The 22,957-nt window shown below is 42.9% G+C and overlaps 1 protein-coding gene across 1 annotated transcript in view; it reads left to right on the top strand.

Moving 5' to 3' along the window:
• Window positions 1–4,741: 4,741 nt before the first annotated feature.
• LOC114641581 (zinc finger protein 850-like) overlaps window positions 4,742–22,957 on the top strand; it is a 76,448-nt gene continuing 58,232 nt past the window's right edge. The window contains exons 1-3 of the mRNA XM_051927714.1: window positions 4,742–4,813; window positions 11,047–11,175; window positions 16,779–17,321. Coding sequence (XP_051783674.1) covers window positions 16,895–17,321 — 427 coding nt within the window. The 5' untranslated portion in view covers window positions 4,742–4,813; window positions 11,047–11,175; window positions 16,779–16,894. The remainder of the gene's footprint in view (window positions 4,814–11,046; window positions 11,176–16,778; window positions 17,322–22,957) is intronic.

The raw sequence follows: 22,957 nt of genomic DNA on the forward strand, positions 1-22,957 counted from the left end.
TGAGTTTAGAATGGTGATGGCTTTTTTGAAAAAACTGTTCTTGAGTCTGTTTGTCCTTGTTGTGATGCCCCTGTAGCGCCTCCCTGAGGGCAGCAGGTCAAACAGATCAGAGCCAGGGTGGCAGCTGTCTTTGATGACGTTTTTTGCTCTGCTGAGGTGTAAATGTCCATCAGGGAGGTGAGAGGGCAGCCGATGATCTTCTGTGCTGCCTTTACTACTCGCTGAAGCCTCTCCCTGTCTGCCATGGTGCAGCCACCGTACCATACTGTGATAAAGTACGTCAGCAGGCTCTCGATGGACGATGAGTAGAAGGTCAGTAGCAGGTTGGAGTCCAAGTTGTGCTTTCTCAGGACCCTCAGGAAGTGTAACCACTGCTGAGCCTTCTTGATGACTGCTGTGATGTTGTCTGTCCAGGAGATGTCAGCAGAGATAAGGAAACCGAGAAACCGGAAGGTATGGACCCTCTCCACGCACTCGCCATTGATGTTAAGGGGGGCTAAGTCGGTGCTGAGCCTCCTGAAGTCGACAATGATCTCCTTGGTTTTCCTGGTGTTCACAGCCAGATTGTTCCTTGAACACCAGGCTGCCAACTTCAGGACCTCCTCTCTGTAAGCTGCCTCATCTCCCTTTGAGATGAGTTCCGACCACTGTGGTGTCGTCGGCAAACTTGACAATGAGGTTGTTGTTGTGGGCCGGACTGCAGTCGTGGGTGTAGAGACAGTACAGGAGGGGGCTCAGCACACACCCTTCTGGGATACCGGTGTACAGTGTGCGAATGGAGGAGTGGTGGGGGCCAAGTCTCACAGTCTGGAGCCAGTTGGTAAGAAAGTCTTTTATCCAGACACATGTGGGGGGTGGGGTGGGGTGGGGGCTGGGGTGGGGTGTTGGTTGAAGAGTGACCAGTTTGGTGATGAGAATGTCAGGAATGATTGGATTAAAAGTTGAGCTGTAATCCACAAAGAGCATCTGGACATACAGTACTGTGTAAAAGTTTTAGGCAGGTGTGAAAAAATGCTGTAAACAAAGAATGCTTTCAGAAATATAAATAATGATTGTTTATTGTTATCAATTTACAAAATGCAAAGTGAGTGAACAAAAGAAAACTCTAAATCAAATCAATATTTGGTGTTACTACCTTTTTCCGTCAAACCAGCATCAATTCTTGTAGGTCCACTTGCACAAAGTCAGGGATTTTGTAGGATTCTAGTCAGGTGTCTGATCAACCAATTCTACCAAACAGGTGCTAATGATCATCAATGTCACATGTAGGTTGAAACACAGTCATTAACTGAAACAGAAACAGCTGTGTAGGAGGCTTCAAACTGGGTGAGGAACAGCCAAACTCTGCTACCAAGGTGAGGTTGTGGAAGACAGTTTCATGTCATGGCAAGATTGAGCACAGCAACAAGACACAAGGTAGTTCTACTGCATCAGCAAGGTCTCTCCCAGACAAAGATTTCAAAGCAGACTGGGGTTTCAAGATGTGCTGTTCAAGCTCTTTTGAAGAAGCACAAAGAAACGGGCAACGTTGAAGATCGTAGACGCAGTGGTCGGCCAAGGAAACTTAGTGCAGCAGATGAAAGACACATCAAGCTTATTACCCTTCGAAATCTGAAGATGTCCAGCAGTGCCATCAGCTCAGAACTGGCAGAAACCAGTGGGACCCTGGTACACCCATCTACTGTACGGAGAAGTCTGGCCAGAAGTGGTCTTCATGGAAGAGTTGCAGCCAAAAAGCCATACCTCCGACGTGGAAACAAGGCCAAGCGACTCAAGTATGCACGAAAACAAAGGAACTGGGGTGCAGAAAAATGGCAGCAGTTGCTCTGGACTGATGAGTCAACATTTGAAATATTTGGCTGTAGCAGAAGGCAGTTTGTTTGTCGAAGGGCTGGAGAGCGGTACAATAATGAGTGTCTGCAGGCAACAGTGAAGCATGGTGGAGGTTCCTTGAACATTTGGAGCTGCATTTCTGCAAATGGAGTTGGAGATTTGGTCAGGATTAATGGTGTTCTCAATGCTGAGAAATACAGGCAGATACTTACCCATCATGCAATCCCATCAGGGATGCATATGATTGGCCCCAAATTTATTCTACAGCAGGACAACGACCCCAAACATACAGCCAAAGTCATTAAGAACTATCTTCAGCGTAAAGAAGAACAAGAAGTCCTGGAAGTGATGGTATGGCCCCCACAGAGCCCTGATCTCAACATCATCGAGTGTGTCTGGGATTACATGAAGAGACAGAAGGATGTGAGGAAGCCTACATCCACAGAAGATCTGTGATTAGTTCTCCAAGATGTCTGGAACAACCTACCAGCCGAGTTCCTTCAAAAACTGTGTACAAGTGGACCTAGAAGAATTGATGCTGTTTTGCAGGCAAAGGGTGGTCACACCAAATATTGATTTGATTTAGATTTCTCTTTTGTTCATTCATTGCATTTTGTTGATTGATGAAAATAAATGATTAACACTTCCATTTGTGAAAGCATTCTTTGTTTACAGCATTTTTTCACACCTGACTAAAACTTTTACACAGTACTGTAGCTCTGCTGCTGCTCCAGATGGCTCAGTACGGAGTGGAGAGCTATGGTGATGGCATCTTCTGTGGATCTGTTTGTGCGATATGTGAATTGGTAGGGATCTAAGTCTTTGGGGGAGATAGTCCTTGATGTGCTGGAGAACCAGTTTCTCAAAGAACTTCATGATTACTGGAGTGAGGGCCACAGGGAGATAATCGGTTAGGCTGGTGATGGGAGACTTCTTTGACACTGGTATGATTGTGGCTGATTTTAGGCAGGATGGAATGACTACCTGGGCTAGGGAGCGGTTGAAGATTTTGGTGAAGATAAAGGTGAGCTGGTGGGTACCCTGCCAGGCACTCCATCTGGGCTGGCAGCCTTCTTGGGTTCACTGCCAGGAGCACCCATCTGACGTTGTGCCCCTTTACAGTGAGTGGAGTGGTGCAGGAACGCGGTGAGCAAAGAAGCAGTTCAGCTCCTCTGCTAGCGGCGCACTCCGGTCTCCTGTTGTTGCATCACAGCCTCTGTAGTTTGTGATGTTTTGTATTCCCTGCCACACCGCCCATGTATTGTGGCTGGACAGGTGGGACTCTATGCTCCTCTTATGGTCCCTCTTGGCTTTTTTAATTCCACTTTTCAGAGTGGCTCTGGCAGCCCTGTACAGAGCTCTGTCCCCTAACCTGAAGACAGCATCGCGGGCTCTGACAAGTGTACGGATCGGAGGTATGCCAGCAGGACTAATACGTCATCTTTATTTATTTATTTTCTCATGGGGCCATTAGTCATAGACAGTATTGTTCTTCTTATCTCATAATCTCATAGGAATTTAGTTGCCATAGTGTTTTACTTTCAACATTGGGACAAATTTGATTATACTTCATATTTCACCTGCTGAAATTTCTGGAACTGTTTATAGTGGGGTCAGGGCTGGATTAACCATTAAACAGAATAAAGCATGTGCTTGTTCCTGATGTGATAGGTGTGGCAAAACGCTATATCTATGCCTTCTTATATTGCAACCCCGATTACCTGTCTCAGTCTCTCTGTTACCGGCAATGTTTGAAATCCGGCATTCTATAGAATGCCTAGGCATTGTATATAATGCCTAAAACTAGCCGGCAATGTATGAAACGATTCATATTTCACACATTTCCTAGGCATTCTATAGAATGCCAAATGAGAAACCGGCAAAGTATGAAATACATCTCCAATTCATTTCGAATATCACGTGGCAAGGCACGTTTTATTGAAATAGACTATTGAAGGTAAAATAAATTCTAAAATCAATCTGGAAATACAAGCCAAAAAAATGAAAATGAATTCAGAAAAAAAAATTTCCCACTGCTTCTTTGGGAACTACTGTGCGAGTTTCTATTCCTGACGTCGACAAGGGGCGAGGTGATTCGCGCAATATATTGGCAGTTGTAATGAGTGTGACAGAGGATGGTTTCTACCGACTTGGAACTTCTGAAGGAATTTTAAAACAAGTATATGCGAGAGCACAATTCACTTTATGCCCTAAGAACTTGCTTAGAATTGAAGATATTCCTGACCATGAAATTCCTCTCCCGTCAGTTGCAATTGCTCAGTCCAGTGGAAGCGGCCAAGGATTCGTCAAATGTATGTGTAAAACAACGTGCCAAAATATGAAATGTCTTTGCGTGAAAAATGTAATGAAATGTAATTCAAAATGTCATTCAAGCCTACCATGTTGCAACAAGTAGGTTAATTTTAATTTCTTATTTTTAATATGAAAAATTTGTTTCCCTTAATAAGAAAGGCATGCATTTTGTTTTGTACAACTTTCATTTTTCTTTACGTATTTTGAATAATTTTTTTTTAATGGCACTCTCATTATTTTTTCAGAATAACATTTGTATTTTTGAGGAATGCACGTCATTTATATAATAGCCTTATCAGGACCTTTTTTCATACTTTGCTTAAATAGCATTTGTCATTCTATAGAATGCCTAGGTATTATATACAATGCCTAGGGAAAGTGTGTAATAATTCTCATATTTCATACATTGCCTAAAAACGCCGGGTATTATATACAATGTCTAGGCATTCTATAGAATGCCGGTAACACATACAGACACACACACACACACACAAGTCCTCCAGCGCTCTTGGAAGTCAAGAGAGCGCATGCGCAGATCAGTGAGCAGGGTTAGCAGTTCGGCGTCGCGTGTGGATGACGTATCTCTGTCTTTTCTGTTTTCTTCGCGCTCGCTGTCTGCGAGGTTTAGACTTCCCGCACGCCACAAAAAGAAGCTAAAGCGCAGAAGGTAAGACAAAGTCGCACGTGAGAGCCGAGTACAAGTGGAAAGCTTGGCTTTGTGGGAAAAAGCGACACTTTGAGCGGCCCCAGATTATACAAGGTGCCCAACACCGGGTGTGTCGCTCAGATCTGGCCCGTGTGCGTGATGTTTTGGCCGCTTTTACCGAGTTTTTGGTGACGGCATAACAAATCTCCGCCTCGTTACTGCAAATGGAGGACCCTCGCTCCGAACTGGCATGATGTTTGGAAGATCTCACAGTCCCGTGCAATTTAGCGGTCATTTTGATTTGTTTTGCTCGGCATTTTCCGTCTTTCTTGCCTGTCTGTCTGTCTGTCTGTCTGTACGTCCTGTGCATGCACAGCCGCTCGCTTTCCCTTTCGGTCGCGCAACTAGGCTGCCGTTAACTATAATATTTATATAGCGCCTTCCTATTCTATAGCGAGGGAGGTTGGGAGCATGCGCTGATAGCGCGTTGCCACACCCACCGCACGACGAATCAACTGGATTGGGACCCGACTGCGGCGGGTGACACCTCGGCACCACACTTGGACAATGGGAGTTTTTTTTACAGTGGCTGGAGTGCCAATCCTGCCACCAACCCCCAAGTTTTCCCCCTCTCGCAGGGCTGAATGCAGGTTAACGTCTTGCCCAGGACGGAGCAGTTGCAGGTTAAGGGCCCTGCTCAAGGGAGTAGAGTCACTTCTGGCGCGTACGGGATTCCTATTCTTATTTTTTCCGGTGTTATTGTCTTTAATGGGGTGCGCTGTCCGTGAAATGTCAAGGTAAAACATATTAAAACTGTAGAGCGATGCCTATTTCCAGAAAGACTTCAGTTTTGTCATTAAAAACTTTGGAGCTTCTACTGTGTTCTTTTAGTAACGCGTTCTTTTAACGCAATCTCAACTAGTGGTGCACGATTATGGCAGCATTAACTGACGGTTATTGTCCTTTAGAAGAGGAAGATGTGGAAAAAATGCGTTGGTACCCCACATTTGTCTCTGAGATAATTTGAAACGAACAAAAGTCATTGGCACCCGTCATTTGTCTATTACGTGTTCGACAAAAATCAGACTTTGCTTTATAGACATTTGATTCAATATATAGGAACACGCATGAAAATGGCATGGACAAAAATAACGGGACCCTCCACCTCCTGTTTTGTGGTACTAGCCCTCAGAGGATGCAGTCCCTGCACACAAGCGATTCCCACAGCACTGCATGTGACTTCTGCTCCCTGGACCACTGGTCCTGAGTAAACTGCTCCAGCCAGTTCTGTTTTGAAGTGGAGGGGGGTTTCGGGGGTCTTCTGTAGACTACATGTTTCAGATTTTTAGATGTTTGCTTGGATTCAAATCAGAGCTCACTGAAGGCACTTCAGAATAGTCCAATGTTTTGTTCTTGGCGATTTCTTGAGTGCCTTTCTCTGTGTTTTGGCACATTTAGCCTGTTTAGGGGGTTCGTGACCTGCGACTGAGACAGACCTTTGGCTCAGGAATGTCTTAATGGTTTTGAGATTTCATTGTTCCCTGCAGAGACTCCAGGCACCCCATGTCAGATGCAACAAAGTAGCCCTAAAACATAAGTGAGCCTTCTCCATGTTGCACAGCAGGTTCAATTTTATTTATTTATTTTTTTCATCTGTGCACATCAAGCTGATGTGACTTGACCCATCTGTCCAAAGGACCTTCTCTCAGAAGCTTTGTGGCTTCTCAATATGCATTTGAGCAAAGTCCAGTTTGGCTTTTTGATGTGGAGTCCTCCTGGGTCTTTTTTTTTTTCTTCTTCCATTGAGCCCACTGTCACTCGGGAAGCGATGGACGATGTGATCAGACACTGATGGACCTCGACCATGAAGTTCAGCTTGTGTCTCTTTGATAGGTCTCCTTGACTTTTTGCCTGCCCTTCTCACTGTCCTTCTGCCCATTCTGGGGTTATTGTGGCTACTTCCAGGGATGTCTGTCTACAGTCCCATGGACCTTCAACAACTTCATGATATTTGCAACTGTTGTCACATGAACATCAAGCTGCTTGGTGGCCTTCTAGGCTTTATGTTTGACACGCTTGTCTATCATTTTCTTTCTGATCCCCTCAGACGACTCTCTCTCTCTCTCTCGGCTTTTGCTGCTCCACCTTCAGTGTGTGACATACGATGACGCCAAACAGCAGAGTGACGACTTATCTCCATTTAAATTGCCAGAATGACTGATGGCCTGATTGGAGATACGTGTGTGTGTGATATGTTTTCAAGAAAAGAGCCAGTTTGAAACATCGCTCGAGTCCAATTGTTTAGGATCTTTTCTAGGGGGTCCCAACAAATGAGTCCAGACCATTTTACATAGATAGATACTTTATTAATCCCAAGGGGAAATTCACATACTCCAGCAGCAGCATACTGATAAAAATAATATTAATTAAAGAGTGATAACAATGCAGGTATACAGACAGACAGTAACTGTGTATAATGTTAACATTTACCCCCCAAGTGGGACTGAAGAGTCGCATAGTGTGATGGAGGAACGATCTCCTCAGTCTGTCAGTAGAGCAGGATGGTGACAGCAGTCTGACGCTGAAGCTGCTCCTCTGTCTGGAGATGATCCTGTTCAGTGGATGCAGTGGATTCTCCATGATTGACAGGAGTCTGCTCAGCGCCCGTCACTCTGCCACAGATGTCACACTGTCCATCTCCATGCCAACGAGAGAGCCTGCCTTCCTCACCAGTTTGTTCAGGTGTGAGGTGTCCTTCTTCTTTATGCTGCCTCCCCAGCACACCACCGTGTAGAAGAGGGCGCTCACCACAACCATCTGATAGAACATCTGCAGCATCTTATTGCAGATGTTGAAGGACGCCAGTCTTCTAAGGAAGTATAACCGGCTCTGTCCTTTCTTACACAGACCATCAGTATTGGCAGTCCAGTTTAATTTATCATCCAGCTGCACTCCCAGGTATTTATAGGTCTGCACCATCTGTACACAGTCACCTTTGATGATCACGGGGTCCATGAGGGGTCTGGGCCTCCTAAAATCCACCACCAGCTCCTTGGTTTTGCTGGTGTTCAGTTGCAGGTGGTTTGAGTCGCACCATTTAACAAAGTCCTTGATTAGGTCCCTATACTCCTCCTCCAGCCCATGATAGCAGTGTCATCAGTGAACTTTAGCACGTGGCAGGACTCCGAGTTGTATTGGAAGTCCGATGTATATAGGCTGAACAGGACCGGAGAAAGTACAGTCCTCTGCGGCGCTCCTGTGCTGCTGACCACAATGTCAGACCTGCAGTTCCCGAGACGCACATACTGAGGTCTGTCTGTAAGATAGTCCACGATCCATGACACCAGGTGTGAATCTACTCCCATCTCTGTCAGCTTGTCCCTAAGGAGCCGAGGTCGGATGGTGTTGAAGGTGCTAGATCTTTTAGAAGATCTTTGTAGAAGAAGCAACACCTGAACTCTTGTTCCACTTGCTTTGCTTTACTGGGTGACTTCTCCGAGGCAGGCAGGTACACGGGGGACGCTTGCTTTTCATCTTGTCACTTTTCAGGGGGCATACGGCACTTTCTCAAGGAATTGGAAGGGGGAATAACACATTTGTCCACATCTGTAATTGCGATGATTAATTACAATGGCGTATGCCCCCAGTATTTCTCCCAGTAGACAAGTACATCTCTCTCTCTCGTGTATAGCGACTTTCATGTCTGTGTATCACTTAGAGTTTCTTTCGTGTTTAACTTTATCGCTTATATAGTGCCTTTCACACCTGTCAGTTGTATAATGCCTGTCATCATTTATATCGGGGTATTGGAACTCCAGTCATGGTGGGCTGCAGTGGCTGCAGGTTTTCATTCTCACCCATTTCCTAATCAGTGACCAGTTTTTCACCGCTCATGAACTCCTTTTCTTTTCATTTTCATAGCCCTTTAAGGATTCAGTCCCCTGATTTTGATTCTTCAATAAATGGCAGCCAAACAGAAATGCGACGTGAAATGAGCCGACAGACGACCAACTAAATTTGGGTTACAAACTCCAACCAGTTTCTTAATGAGAAGCCGATTTTTGCTGCTAATTAAAGCCGTTTATCGAATATCAGGACTTGTTGCTGCTCTTGTTCTGTCACAGAAGACTGTTGATTTAACTTTTTTTTTCTTCTTCTTCTAAGACCACCATCCAAGATGTTTTTGGTGACCTGAGCAGACCAACATGACCCAGGTGGGGGTCAAAGCTCGTCGACTGGACTTCATTGCATTTGAGAGATATGTGACAAGTCCTAAATATGATGGCTTTACTAGACGTGCCATTGCTGTGTCCCTAGCATTGTGGGGGGGGGGGGGTAAGGATAGAAAAAGTGTTGTGTGACCAAAATATGTGCAGATCCCCTTAAATAAAACTCTGCCGTGCACTTTAATCACAATGTCTGATTGGTTTTATTTGTACTTTAGACAGGGCTGGCACCAACATTAAGGCGATCATAAAGACAGGGGGGTATATGGGGGCATCTGAATGGGTTAGCTACCATAGTCAGCTTATTGCACTAATAAGCTTAGCCTAGGGTGCAAAATAAAAACGCACCGACACTGACTGTGGAGCACAGGGGGAAATCGAGGAGAAATGCATCTCTGTCCCAAACATTATGGGGGGGCACTGTGTAAGCAGTCCGTTGAAGCCGGACATCTCCCAAAAGTTCAGCTTGCCTTTATTTTATTTTTTTGGTAAGTGAATCTTTGTAGAATGCCTTCATATAAAGCAGGGGTGTCCAACTCGGGTTCTGGTGAGCCGTGGTGGCTGCAGGTTTTTCCTAATCAGTGATCGGTTTTCGCTGCTAATTAACTCCTTTGCCCTTCATTTTCATAGTCCTGTTTTTAAGGATTCCGCCCTCTGAAGTGATTATTTTCTTCAAAAAATGACAGCCAAGCAGAAATGCGATGTGAAACGAGCCATTAAACTGGAATGTCAAACTCCAGGAAATTTCACTCCAACCAGTTTCTAAATGAGAAGCCGATTTTTGCTGTTAAATTAAAGCCGTTCTTGAATATCAGGACTTGTTGCTGCTCTCGTTCTGCCACAGCAGTTTCTGTTTCCTTCTAAGACCACCGTCAAGATGTTTTGGTGACCTGAGCAGATCACCTTTCTTTATTTTCAGGTTAGCTGCTCATTTAGGAAAAAGAAACGACTAAAGCAGTGGTGTCCAACTCCGGTCCTGGTGGGCCGCAGTTTTCACTGCTAATTAACTCCTTTTACATTCCTTTTTAATCGCCCTGTTTTAAAGGATTCAGTCCTCTGAATTGATTCGTTTCTTCATTAAATGGCAGCCAAATAGAAATGAGACGTGAAACGAGCTGACAGATGACCTGCTAAATCAGAACGTCAAGCTCCAACCAATCTCTTAATGAGAAACCCATTCTTGCTGTTAATTAAAGCCGTTCTTGAATATCCTTACTTGTTGCTGCTCTCGTTCTGCCACGGCAGACTGCTGAGTTTCTGTTTTCTTCTAAGGGTACCGTCAAGATGTTTTGGTGACCGGAGCAGACCAACACGACCAAGACGTTCAACTTTCTTTATTTCCAGGTGAGCTGGTCGTGTGGCGGCTCCTTATTATTGTTTGGCTGCTCATTAAGGAAAAAGAAACAACTGAGGGGGTCTGAGTCACGTCAGTAAAAACAAAAGCAAAACAAGGGAATCAGCAGCACAAAACGGCTCACTAATTAAGAAGATGGTTAGAATGAAAACCTGCAGCCACTGCGGCCCACCAGCTCCGGAGCTGGAGACCTCTGAACTAAGGGGGTCTGAGTCATGTCAGTTAAAACAAAAGCAAAACAAGGGAATCAGCAGCACAAAACGGCTCACTAATTAAGAAGATGGTTAGAATGAAAACCTGCAGCCACTGCGGGCCACCAGCACCGGAGTAGGAGACCTCTGAACTGAGGGGGTCTGAGTCACGTCAGTTAAAACAAAAGCAAAACAAGGGAATCAGCAGCACAAAACGGCTCACTAATTAAGAAGATGGTTAGAATGAAAACCTGCAGCCACTGCGGCCCACCAGCACCGGAGTTGGACACCCCTGATTTATATGGTGCCTTTCATATCTGTCTCTCTCTCCACTGTATTCCATTTACACACAATACACTGTAGTGGAACCTCCTTTTTGCAGAGAACCACTTGGAAACTGTTCATCTGTAATTATTAATTGAAATAATATTAGTAGTAAAGGAGCGAAAAAAATGTAATTTTCAATACTTTTTATTTTGACAGTAAGGATCTATCCATCTCCTAAACCTGCTTCATCCTAAGAAGGTTAGCGAGGGAGCAGAAGTGTCCATCCCAGCAAGCAAAAGGCACAGGCAGGAAGAATCCCAGGGCAGGACGCCAGGCCCTCACAAGGTGAGAATACACACATACACACACACTCTGGGACCAATTTAGCATCACCAGTGTAACTAACTTGGAAGTCTTCAGACTGTGGCAGGAAACCAACATGGGCACAGGGACAATTAAGGTACAGCAGACTTGTTGGAACATTTGTGTCACTGTTTTTAGTTTCTCGTATACGGAAAGTATTGGAATCGTTCAAAGATTCGATGTCGAGATTTGGATGAGTCTCGACTTTTTAGACCTCCCTGACTTTATCGTATACGAAGTGTAGGTGTGCGTTGGAGTCGACACCAGTCGTGACCTTTAACCTCTGTTTGAAACTTCTGGGTGCCTACCTCCCGTACCCCTTCACTCAGTCACTTGACTTCTCAGTATCAGGATGGTTCTGCACAGTATTGAGCAGTGTGTCTTCATGGTTGGGCCACCAATTCATTTAAGTGATGTCAGAATCAAAGGGAGGATCGTGAGTTAACAAGCAAGATGGAGCAGCGTGTCACACATTGGGCAAGGAGCATGGCAGTCCTTTTTCAGCAACAGGGTCATTTCAAAGGGGCTTTGGCCACCACAGTCGCCAGATCTAACCCCACCAGACTTCTTCCTTCAAAGGAACAAGCCTCGCACTTTGGAAGATTTGAAGGAAAACGTCCAACGTGAAATTGCTGCAATTTCCCACCCCAGAGACACTTGCCGATACATTCAGCAACATGGAGCGCCATGTCGAAATGTGTCTGGCAGAAAACGGAAACCAAATCCGGCATCGGATATAATGCAATCGATTACACAGACGTCGAGGTACAGAGCGTAGTTATTTGGTTCAGATTGCTTCATCCTAACGGGAATTACAACAGAATATCCGGGGCCTCTTGTCTATCCATTAGGCTGTCCACATACCACACCAAGCACAGGAGCGTGCAGTAATTAAATCGTCTGAATGTTTTAATTGCATAAATTGAAAGAACAATTTACATAAATAATAGGAACTTCTTGATTCAAATTTGTGCTCAAATTGCACAAACTGAGGGAACCGTTTAATTGAAACCTGTCCACAAATTTGATAAATCGTAAGAGCAATTGAATTAAAATGTTTGTACAAATCAACTCAATCAAAAGGACAATTGAAAATGTGCACACACATTGCTTAAATCGGGAACCTTTAATTTGAATGTGTGCTTAAATTACATTAATAGAGGTACTAGGGTGTTGTACCGTGTTAGCCATTATGAATGTAGAGAAAAGCCAAGCAAAATGACACCTTTTATTGGCTAACTAAAAAGATTACAATTTGCAAGCTTTCGAGGCAACTCAGGCCCCTTCAATTAAATTGTGTAGACGGATTAGATAAATCAAAGGAATGGATTAATTTTAATGTGTGTGCGTTTTACATTGAATTAAAGGGACCGTTTTATTAACACATATGCATGAATGAACAGTTAAAACGTGCACACGAATTACTTAAAATGAGGGAACACTTTAATTGTGTGATTAAATTACATTAATAGAGGAAAAAAAATTAAATTGTGTACACAGCTTACATAAATCAAAGGAATTGTTTAATTTTAACTTGTGTGCGTTTTAATATAGATTAAAGGGACGGTTTTATTAAAACGTGCGCATGAATGAACAGTTAAAATGTGCACAACAATTACTTAAATTTAAAAAAAAAAATTTGTACTAACAACTTACTATTTTTTTTCTAGCAGGGTTTTTTGTGTACAACTTGGTCAGAGGTAACTTGTTTAATGACAGTAGATTTAATCCTAGCCTTGAAGACTGAATAACAGTCGTAAACTACTAAGCACTGTTGTAAGTCGCTCTGGATAAGAGCGTCTGCTAAATGATGTAAATGTAAAATGTTGTAAATGTAAATTGAGGGAACACTTTAATTAAATTGATTAATGAATTAGTTGATGGAATGGTTTAATTGAAACGTGTTCACGAATTACATAAATCGAAAGAACATCCATCCATCCATCCATCCATTTTCCAACCCGCTGAATCCGAACACAGGGTCATGGGGGTCTGCTGGAGCCAATCCCAGCCAACACAAGGCACAAGGCAGGGAACCAATCCTGGGCAGGGTGCCAACCCACTGGAGGACACACACAAACACACCCACACACCAAGCACACACTGGGGCCAATTTAGAATCGCCAATCCACCTAACCTGCATGTCTTTGGACTGTGGGAGGAAACCGGAGCGCCGAGAGGAAATCCACGCAGACACAGGGAGAACATGCAAACTCCACGCAGGGAGGACCCGGGAAGCGAACCCGGGTCCCCAGGTCTCTCAACTGCGAGGCAGCAGCGCTACCCACTGCGCCACCGTGCCGCCCAAAAATCGAAAGAACAATTGAACTAAAATATGTGCATGAATCAATTAAAATCAAAAGAACACTTTAATTCAAACGTGCACCCAAATTACTTAAAACGAGGGAACACTTTAATTGTGAGCTTAAATTTCATTAATAGAGGAAAAAAAAATTTAATTTTGCACACAGATTACATAAATCAAAGGAATGGTTTAATTTTAACTTGTGTGCATTTTAACATAGATTAAAGGGACGGTTTTATTAAAACGTGCGCATGAATGAACAGTTAAAATGTGCACAAGAATTACTTAAATTGAGGTAACATTTTAATTAAATTGATTAATGAATTAGTTGATGGAATGGTTTAATTAAAACGTGTTCACGAATTACATAAATCGAAAGAACAATTTAAATAAAATGGGTGCACGAATCAACTAAATCAAAAGAACACTTAATTCAAACATGCACCCAAATTACTTAAAACGAGGGAACGATTTAATTAAACGTGTGCTTAAATTACATTAATAGAGGAAAAAAAATTAAATTGTGTACACAGATTACATAAATCAAAGAAATGGTTTAATTTTAACTTGTGTGCGTTTTAACATAGATTAAAGGGACGGTTTTATTAAAACATGCGCATGAATGAACAGTTAATGCGCATGAATGAACAGTTAAAACGTGCACAATAATTGAGGGGACATTTTAATTAAATTGATGAATTAGTTGATGGAATGGATTAATTGAAATGTGTTTGTGAAATACGTAGATCGAAAAAACAATTGAACTAAAATGTGTGCACGAATGAACAATCAAAACAACACTTTAATTGAAACGTGCACACAAATTACTTAAATCGAGGGAACATTTCAATTAAATGTGCACTTAAATTACATTAATAGAGGGAGCAATTTAAATTGTGTACACAAATGACATAAATCAATGGAATGGGTTAAACTTGTGTACAAATTCCATTAATCAAGGAAATGATTTTATTAAATTGTGCGTACGAATGAGCAATTTAATTAAAACGTGCGTAAGAATTACTTGAGGCAACATTACAATTAAAATGTGTGCTCAGATTACACTAAATGAGGGAACGGTTTATTTGAAATGTGTTCATGAATTGCACAAATTAAAGAACGATTTAACTAAAATCTGTGCACAAATCAACTAAATCAAAAGAAGAAATGTGCGCAAATTAAATCGAGGGAACATTTCAATTAAAGTTGCACTTAAATTAATTATAGATGGGAAGATTGTGTGCAGAAATGACATGAATCTTAGGAATGGCTTAAACTTGTGTGTGAATTCCATAAATCAAGGAAATCATTTTATTAAAATGTGCGCACAAATGAACGATGTATTTAATTACTTGAGGCAACATTACAATTAAAATGTGTGCTCAGATTGCACTAATTGAGGGGATGGTTTCATTGAAACGTGTTCACAAATTACATAAATAGAACAGTTAAATTAAAATGCAGGCACAAATTAAATTTAAAAAAATCTAAACGCATGCATTTACTTAAATTAAGGGAACACTTTTATTAAAATGAGTGCTTAAATTACACTAATTGAGGGAACGGTTTAACTGAAATGCGTTCACAAATTACATAAATCGAATAAACAATTGATGTAAAATGTGTGCACAAATCAACTGAATCAAAAGAACAATTTAATTCAAACGTGCACACAAATTACTTAAATCGAGGGAACATTTCAATTAAAATTGCGCTTAAATTACATTAATAGAGGGAACGATTGTGTGCAGAAATGACATGAATCAAAGGAATGGCTTAAACGTGTGCAAATTCCATAAATCAAGGAACTGATTTTATTAAAATGTGCGCACGAATGAACAATGTTTAATTAAAATGTGCACAAGAATTACTTGAGGCGACATTACGATTAAAATGTGTGCTCAGATTACCCTGAATGGGCGAAACGGTTTAATTAAAACCTATTCATGAATTGTATAAATCTGAAGGACGACTGAATTAAAAATGTGTGCATGGATTGCCTAAGTCAGTGGTTCTCAACCTGGGGGGGGGGGCCCTAGGGGGGGGGGGTGGGGGGGCCCTAGGGGGGGTGCGAAGATGTGATGGGGGGCCCTAGGGGGGTGCGAAGATGTGAAAAAAAGAAAACGAATCAAAAATATGAAAAATTCATCTATTGAAACCAAAACAAATTAACTTAAACTACATTCTGATACTAGAAAAATAAATATAGAGTTAGATAAATGTTGATAAAAGTTAAGTAGGTATAATAAAATATGCATCTATGATATATCATTAATTATAAAAGAACAAATTGGTATTAGTGGGCTCCTTTCAAAAAAAAAAATGTTTGGGGAGCGTGATTAAAACTGTTATGAAAACTCGGGTCGCAAATGCATAAAGGTTGAGAAACGCTGGCCTAAGTCAAGACAACCGTTTAATGAAAACGTGTGTGCAAATAGTACGTAAATGGAGTGATTTTCTTAAAATGTGCACCCAAATTGCATTACTAGAGGGAATGATTTCATTAAACATTTAACTGAATTGAAAGAATGGTTTAATTAAAACGTGCACATGAATTAAGTGAAGTGCCAGGACAATTTCACCAAAACGATGGGAAATATAGTTCCTTACGTCAATATTTTAAGGAAGCTAAGCTAACGTCCTGTCTACAACTCGCTATGGGTTTGGTTGATTCTGTATATTGTAGGATCAGAACTAATTAGTCGTTGCTTTAGCAAATGCAATGATATTCTTTGGGGTCATCAGAAGGTAACCTCTGCGTCGTGTTTTTTGTTTCTTTACGCTGTTCGCAAAAAGCCCTGCAGCCATATATGATATAAGACAGATACATGAGAACAGTCTGGATAAGAACAGGCCATTCGGACCAACAAAGCTTGCCAGTCCTAACCACTTAATTCTTCTAAAAAAACATCAAGTTGAGTTTTGAAAGTCCTTAAAGTCTAACTGTCCACCACACTGCTTGGTCTCTTATTCCATGTGCATACAGTTCTCTGTGTAAAGAAAAACCTCCTAATGTTTGTGTGAAGTTTCCCCATCACAAGTTTCCAGCTGTGTCCCCGTGTTCTTGCTGAACTCATTATAAAATCACCGTCTCGATCCACTGGACTAATTCCCTTCATGATTTTAAACACTTCAGTCAGGTCACCTCATACATATGAGTAGATTTGGGCCGGTCGTGGTAACATTAGAAACAGACCCATAATGATTCTCGTTATTTTTCCATCAATGTTCATAAATCCCTCCTGTTTTCTTAATGTGGCGTATTCTTCTTCCACAACAGAACTAAAGGAGCCTCCTTCCCTGTTCACCTGGCCGTGCAGCGAGGGGTCTAAATGGCCTCCCATGTAAGAAGGGGATCATAGAAGAAGGGGGTAAGAGAAGGGTTTTCCACGGAGCATGGCCTCGGCCAAAGAGGATGGCGTGGATGAAAGACTGCGGCATATTAAAGAAGAGGACTGTGAGTGGGGTGCGCCAGAGGATGTGTGTGTGAAGGTGGAGGATTGCCAAGAAAGACTTGCAGTTTGTAAAGAGGAGGAAGAGTGCAAGAGGGAGACCGTCGACATTAAAGTGGAGGATTTCGAAGAACTGCCGGTGAGTCTTGAAGTGGCAAAACACGAAACGGGGAACATTTTCAAGCAAGATGTGTGTGAGGAATCTCCTTCCAGTTTACAGCCCTGGGTCACTCATACAGGACCGCTGACTGGCCAGCAGATTTTTATGAAGCTGAAATCGGAATCATGCGAGTTGGAAGAGAACATCACTGAAGGAAACAGGAGAGACAGAGAAGAGCAGCAGCAGCAGTCATCGGGGAGTGTGGGAACGAGTAAGTCATTTTGGAAATGTTCTCGGTTTTACTTTCCAACAATGGGTGCCTTAATGGTTTTAGTAGGTAGAGATGACAGTGGGATTCACATTTGGTAGAATTTGAGTAAAGACTATGTAGTCAGGTGCATGTAAAACTGATTTTAGCAGTGAAGTATTGCAGGGAAATATTTTATGTTTAATGAAACAAAAGAATTATATCTTTTTTAAATGATTATTTACAAAACTGTTAAAGGATCAATGTGCCCACAAACCTCCCAGTCCTTCCCTCTGTGCAGCACAATCCACTGGAGTACTTTTGCTCAAATCGGCAGACTTCTCATTTTTTCGGGGTCAGGTTTCATTTGCATGAGTGGTCCTGGCCACAGACTCCCATCCTGACTCGCAGACAGAGAGACGGGCGGGCATCAAATTGTCTTCAGGAATGTGTAAAAAGTATGAAGAGCTTCAAATTAACACAGTATTTTCAATATTTTAACGTACAGTTTATGTACCTGTTCCGGTACAACGCAACTCAATCTAATGGAGCAGCCTTCTAGAATTTTCCAGGGCCATTTCATTCAGATGCAGTAATTCATCTTTGGGTGATTGTGCCCACAGAGTCCAATCCTCACACTTTCCTTACACTCCTGTTATACGTACACTTGATTCCCAAAAATCTTGGGGGACCCCCCTGAATCATTGAATTCAGGTGTTCCAATCACTTCCATGGTCACAGGTGTATCACATCGAGCCCCTCGGCATGCAGACTGTTGGCTTCTACACACATTTGTGACAGTCCCACCCTCTGTCTGCCACAGGCAGATGTTACGTGGGCGACCCCTTGGCCTGGTCCCGCCACTCGGGTCCTCAACAATTTAAGGTCCTGTGATCTGGATCATCCTGGGGTAATATGTGACCCGTAGTGCTGTAACTGACGCGCTCTCACAATGCAGGTCATGTGCCTCATTCAGGACTCTGTGAGCAACACAAAGTCAAACCAGCGGGACCCAAAGGATTCTCAGAAGAGAGACGGTACCAATTTGATGAACTCATTTTAAAGTCACCGTCTCGATCCACTGCACTAATCCCCTTCATCATTTTAAACGTTTCTGTCAGGTCTCCTATTAATCTCCTTAAGGCTCAGATCCTTCTGTCATTCCTCTTTGTTCATCCCCTGTAGCCCTGAATCAGCCTAGTCGCTCTTCTTTGGACCTTCTCTAGTGCTGCTGTGTCCTTTTTGTAGCCTGGAGACCAAAACTGCATACAGGACTCCTGATGAGGCCTCACCAGTGTGTTATAAAGCTTTAGCAGAACCTCCTGTGACTTGTACTGCGCATGTCAAGGCGCTATATAACCTGACATTCTGTTAGCCTTCTTAACGGCCTCTGAACACTGCCTGACAGTCGATAGCTTAGAGTCCACTATGACTCCTAAATCCTTTTCATTAGGTGGACTTTCGATTTTCAGACCCCCATTGTGTATTCAAACCTCACATTTTTACTTCCTATGTGCAATTCTTTATCTTTTCTGACATTAAATTTCATCTGTCCAAGTCTGTCTGCTGTCCAAGTCCATCTGTGATGATATAACGGATTCCACATTTTCTGCTAATCCACCTGTCTTGGTAACATCTGCAAACTTAAACAGCTTGTTATTTATATTCCTAGCTAAATCATCTATCTATCTATCTATCTATCTATCTATCTATCTATCTATCTATCTATCTATCTATCTATCTATCTATCTATCTATCTATCTATCTATCTATCTATCTATCTATCTATCTATCTATCTATCTAATTCCTCTTTAATACAGTAAAATCCCTGTGTGTGTCCAGGTGTCCGTGTGTGTCTTCTGGTGAAGTGCGCATGCGCGGGGCACGGTGCGACGCACGATATTACTGTCAGAGAAAGTTAGAGGCGTTTTACTGGAATACAAACCAGTATTACTGTGAGAGGAAATTAAAGGTACACAATACAGTGACGCATATTACAGCCACATACAAGCCAGTATTACTGTCAGAGGAGATTAAAGGTATATTACCGACGTGCACGCCTGTATTACCGCCAGCGGACGTACAAGACAGTATTACTGTCACAGAAAATTAAAGACACACAATACATGGCGGCAGCCCACGAAGAACGGTCAGCTCAGCAAGTAAACATCAACAAAAGAAAGGCTGAAAGAAAGAAAAATACGACCAACAAACAGAATGAGGTCAAGGTCCCTTGCCATTTAATATAGACTGTTCCTACTAATGTTTATGCACTACTGTTCTAGCGCCCGTTATTGTAACGGGCTTAATGACTAGTATATATATAATTCACTAATCTGATAGAACAAGCAAGACAACCATGGGATACGCACAGCATAGTCACGCCCGCCATCTCACAGAGACCTGCCCACCAATGCTAAGACCATGGGATATGATGACAACTCACAGAGCCACGCCTGCCGACAACACAGAGCCCCACCCATCAACAATTCACTAAGCAGCCAACCATGGCACATGCATGATAGAGCCCCGCCCACCAACAATTCGAGCGAAAGCATTTGCCAAGAATGTTTTCATTAATCAAGAACGAAAGTCGGAGGTTCGAAGACATACTGTCATAGTTCCGACCATAAACGATGCCGACAGGCGATCCGGCAGCATTATTCCCATGACCCACTCAGAGGCCAACTGGGTAACCAAAGTCTTTGGGTTCCGGGGGGGGGGAGTATGGTTGCAAAGCTGAAACATAAAGGAATTGATGGAAGGGCACCACCAGGTGTGGAGCCTTTCGCTTAATTTGACTCAACGTGGGAAAACTCACCCGGTCCGGACACGGAGAGGATTGACAGATTGATAGCTCTTTATCGATTCTGTGGGTGGTGGTGCATGGCCGTTCTTAGTTGGTGGAGCGATTTGTCTGGTTAATTCAGAAAACAAATGAGACTCCCGTCTGCTAAATAGTTACGTGACCCAAATGCGGTCAGCATCCAACTTCTTAGAGGGACAGGTGGCTTTCAGCCATGTGAGTTTGAGCATTAACAGGTCTGTGATGCACTTAGATGTCTGGTGCTACACGCACGCTAAACTGAATGGATCAGAGTGTGTGTACCCGGCGCCGAGAGGCGTGGGTAAGCCGTTGAACTCCATTCATGATGGGCACCGGGGCTTGCAATTGTTCCCCACGAACGAGGAATTCCCAGTAAGTGCGGGTCATACGCTCACTCTGATTACATCCCTGCCCTTTGTATACACACACACACACACACACACACATACACACACACGGCGGTCCTCCAGTTTTCAGTCATGGACAATTATATGTTGGTTCGTAGTGTGCATTGTTGCATTGTTACTTTTTTCTTGGTGGTTTATTATATTATGGATTTTTCAAATGTTCATTTTTTTCCCTGTGCTTAAAAATCATTAAAAAAGCGGTGTGATTATGCGGCGTAGCAGCTAGTTTATACATATTAGAAACAGCAGCAGCCATAGCACTGCCCCCTGCTGGTCACCACTCTTAACATCGGCCAATTCTGATGAGGTTCCTCACACCATCACCCTCTGCTTCCTGTGTCTGAGCCAATCCCACACACCACACCCTGAACTGCCACTTCTGTTAGTTTGATGCCCACCCTCTCATGTGGCACCTTATCAAATGCTTTCTGAATGTCCAGATAAATATTCTCATCTGCTCCACTCTGGCCGTATCCTTTTGTTGCCTCCTCATAGAATTCCAGCCTGTTAGTCAAACACGACCTCCCTCTCCTGACCCCACGCTGACTGTTCCTAATAACTTCTGTCCTTGCCATGTGTTGCTCAATCTTTAATAATTCTTTCCATTAATTTTCCTGTGATGCATGTTAAGCTTACTGGCCTATAGTTGCTTAGATCTGCCCTGTCACCCTTTTTATATAACGAGATAATAAGTATTGAATGCATCAACATAAATCTATTTCTAATGGGGCTGTTGACGTGAAATTTTCCCCAGATGTCGGTAGCAACCCAAGTAATCCACACATACAAAGAAATCAAAACCAAGTGATGTGTAATAAAGTTGAATGACATCGGGACCGAGTATTAAACACATGAAAAAAAGGAGGTGCAGAAAGGCCTGGAAAGCCAAGAAATCACCTGACGTCTGTCAATCCTGAGAGCCCCCCATCAGTGCAAATGAATCTCAGCTGCTTTACTCCTAATTGATGGTTTCTCATCCCCAAGAGTCTCATGAAGGATAAAAGCACAGAGCTCTCTCAGGACCTTCACAAACACACTGATGGCATTGGTGACAGACGGACTTCTAAACTTCTGAATGTTTCAGTGAGCACCGTTGGGGGCCGTAATACCACAAGTGGACAGAACATCAGGTCACCATAAACCGGCCACGACCAGCTGCTCCTTTCAAGATTTCTGAATCAAAAGAAGAATCCGAAGAGCCAAGGACCACTCGTTGAGAGCTTCAGAAAGACCTAGAATGAGCAGATCCAGCAAGTGATGCACTCCACCGCCATGCGCTCACCACACTTTAGAACAAGCACATTGAAGCTCATTGCTGCTCAGCATTTGGACGAGCCAATGAAATAACTGGGAGAGTAGATTCTGGTCTTACGACACCGCAATGGAACTCTTTGGATGTCATTGGAGGAGAAATGGTGCTGCACATCATCACCCCAAAGGCACCACAGCAAGAGTGGAGTCTGGAGGTGGGAACATCGGGGTGTGTGGAGGGGGGCTGGTGGACTTCATAGAATTGAAGGAAGGAAGAATGGAGAAATGTAGCGGGACATTCTGGATAAGAATCTGCTGCCATCCACCAGGATGGTGGACATTTCAGCAAGACGAGGACCCCAAACACACCGCCAAGGAAACTCTCCGTTGGCTTCAGAAAGTAATGAAGCTGCTAGAATGGCCCAGTCAGTCAGTCACCCGGCTGGAATCCAATTGGAAAGAACTGAAGATCAGAGTTCATAGAGGTACCCGGAACCTTCCAGATTTGAAGAGAGTTTGGGCCAAAATCCCACCTGAGCAATCGTTTCTCCATCCAGGAGGCATCTTGAAGCTGTCAGCACCAACAAAGGCTTTTCTACTAAGTGTTCAATACATTTCAGTCAGTGTGTTCAATACTCAGTCCCTGTGTCATTCCACTTTATTACACAGCACTTAATTTATGGACTTATTTGTAAGCAACGTGATGATGTTTATTTTCCAGTTCTTTGGAATTTCCTTGGTGTGCAGCGATTTCCTACAAATATACACCATGGGTTCATATCTGTATTAAGTAGAAAATGGTCGTATACACTTTTTAAAGTGTCATATGATGGGTTGCCACTGGTTGTTTAAGCAGGTGACATTGCTCTGCTGTGACTGTTGGTGGCGATTCTCCAGTGGCACTCCCTGTTATGAATGTTTGTTACAATTCTCCAAGTTTGATTTCCCCTAGCCCCCCAGTCTGTCTGCTGTCATAGTCAGGTTCTTGAAGACACTAACAAAGGATAGAGAAGTTGATGACCCCCTGCTTTAGATAGATAGATAGATAGATAGATAGATACTTTATTAATCCCGATGGGAAATTCACAATTTAGACTCACCAGTTAACTTTATTTGTTCATTTGTGGGCAAATGTGGAGGAATAACCAGACTTGTTAAAAGAAGAAAGCACAAC

This window comes from Erpetoichthys calabaricus, chromosome 5, assembly GCF_900747795.2.
Source record: "Erpetoichthys calabaricus chromosome 5, fErpCal1.3, whole genome shotgun sequence".
Lineage (NCBI taxonomy): Eukaryota > Metazoa > Chordata > Cladistia > Polypteriformes > Polypteridae > Erpetoichthys > Erpetoichthys calabaricus.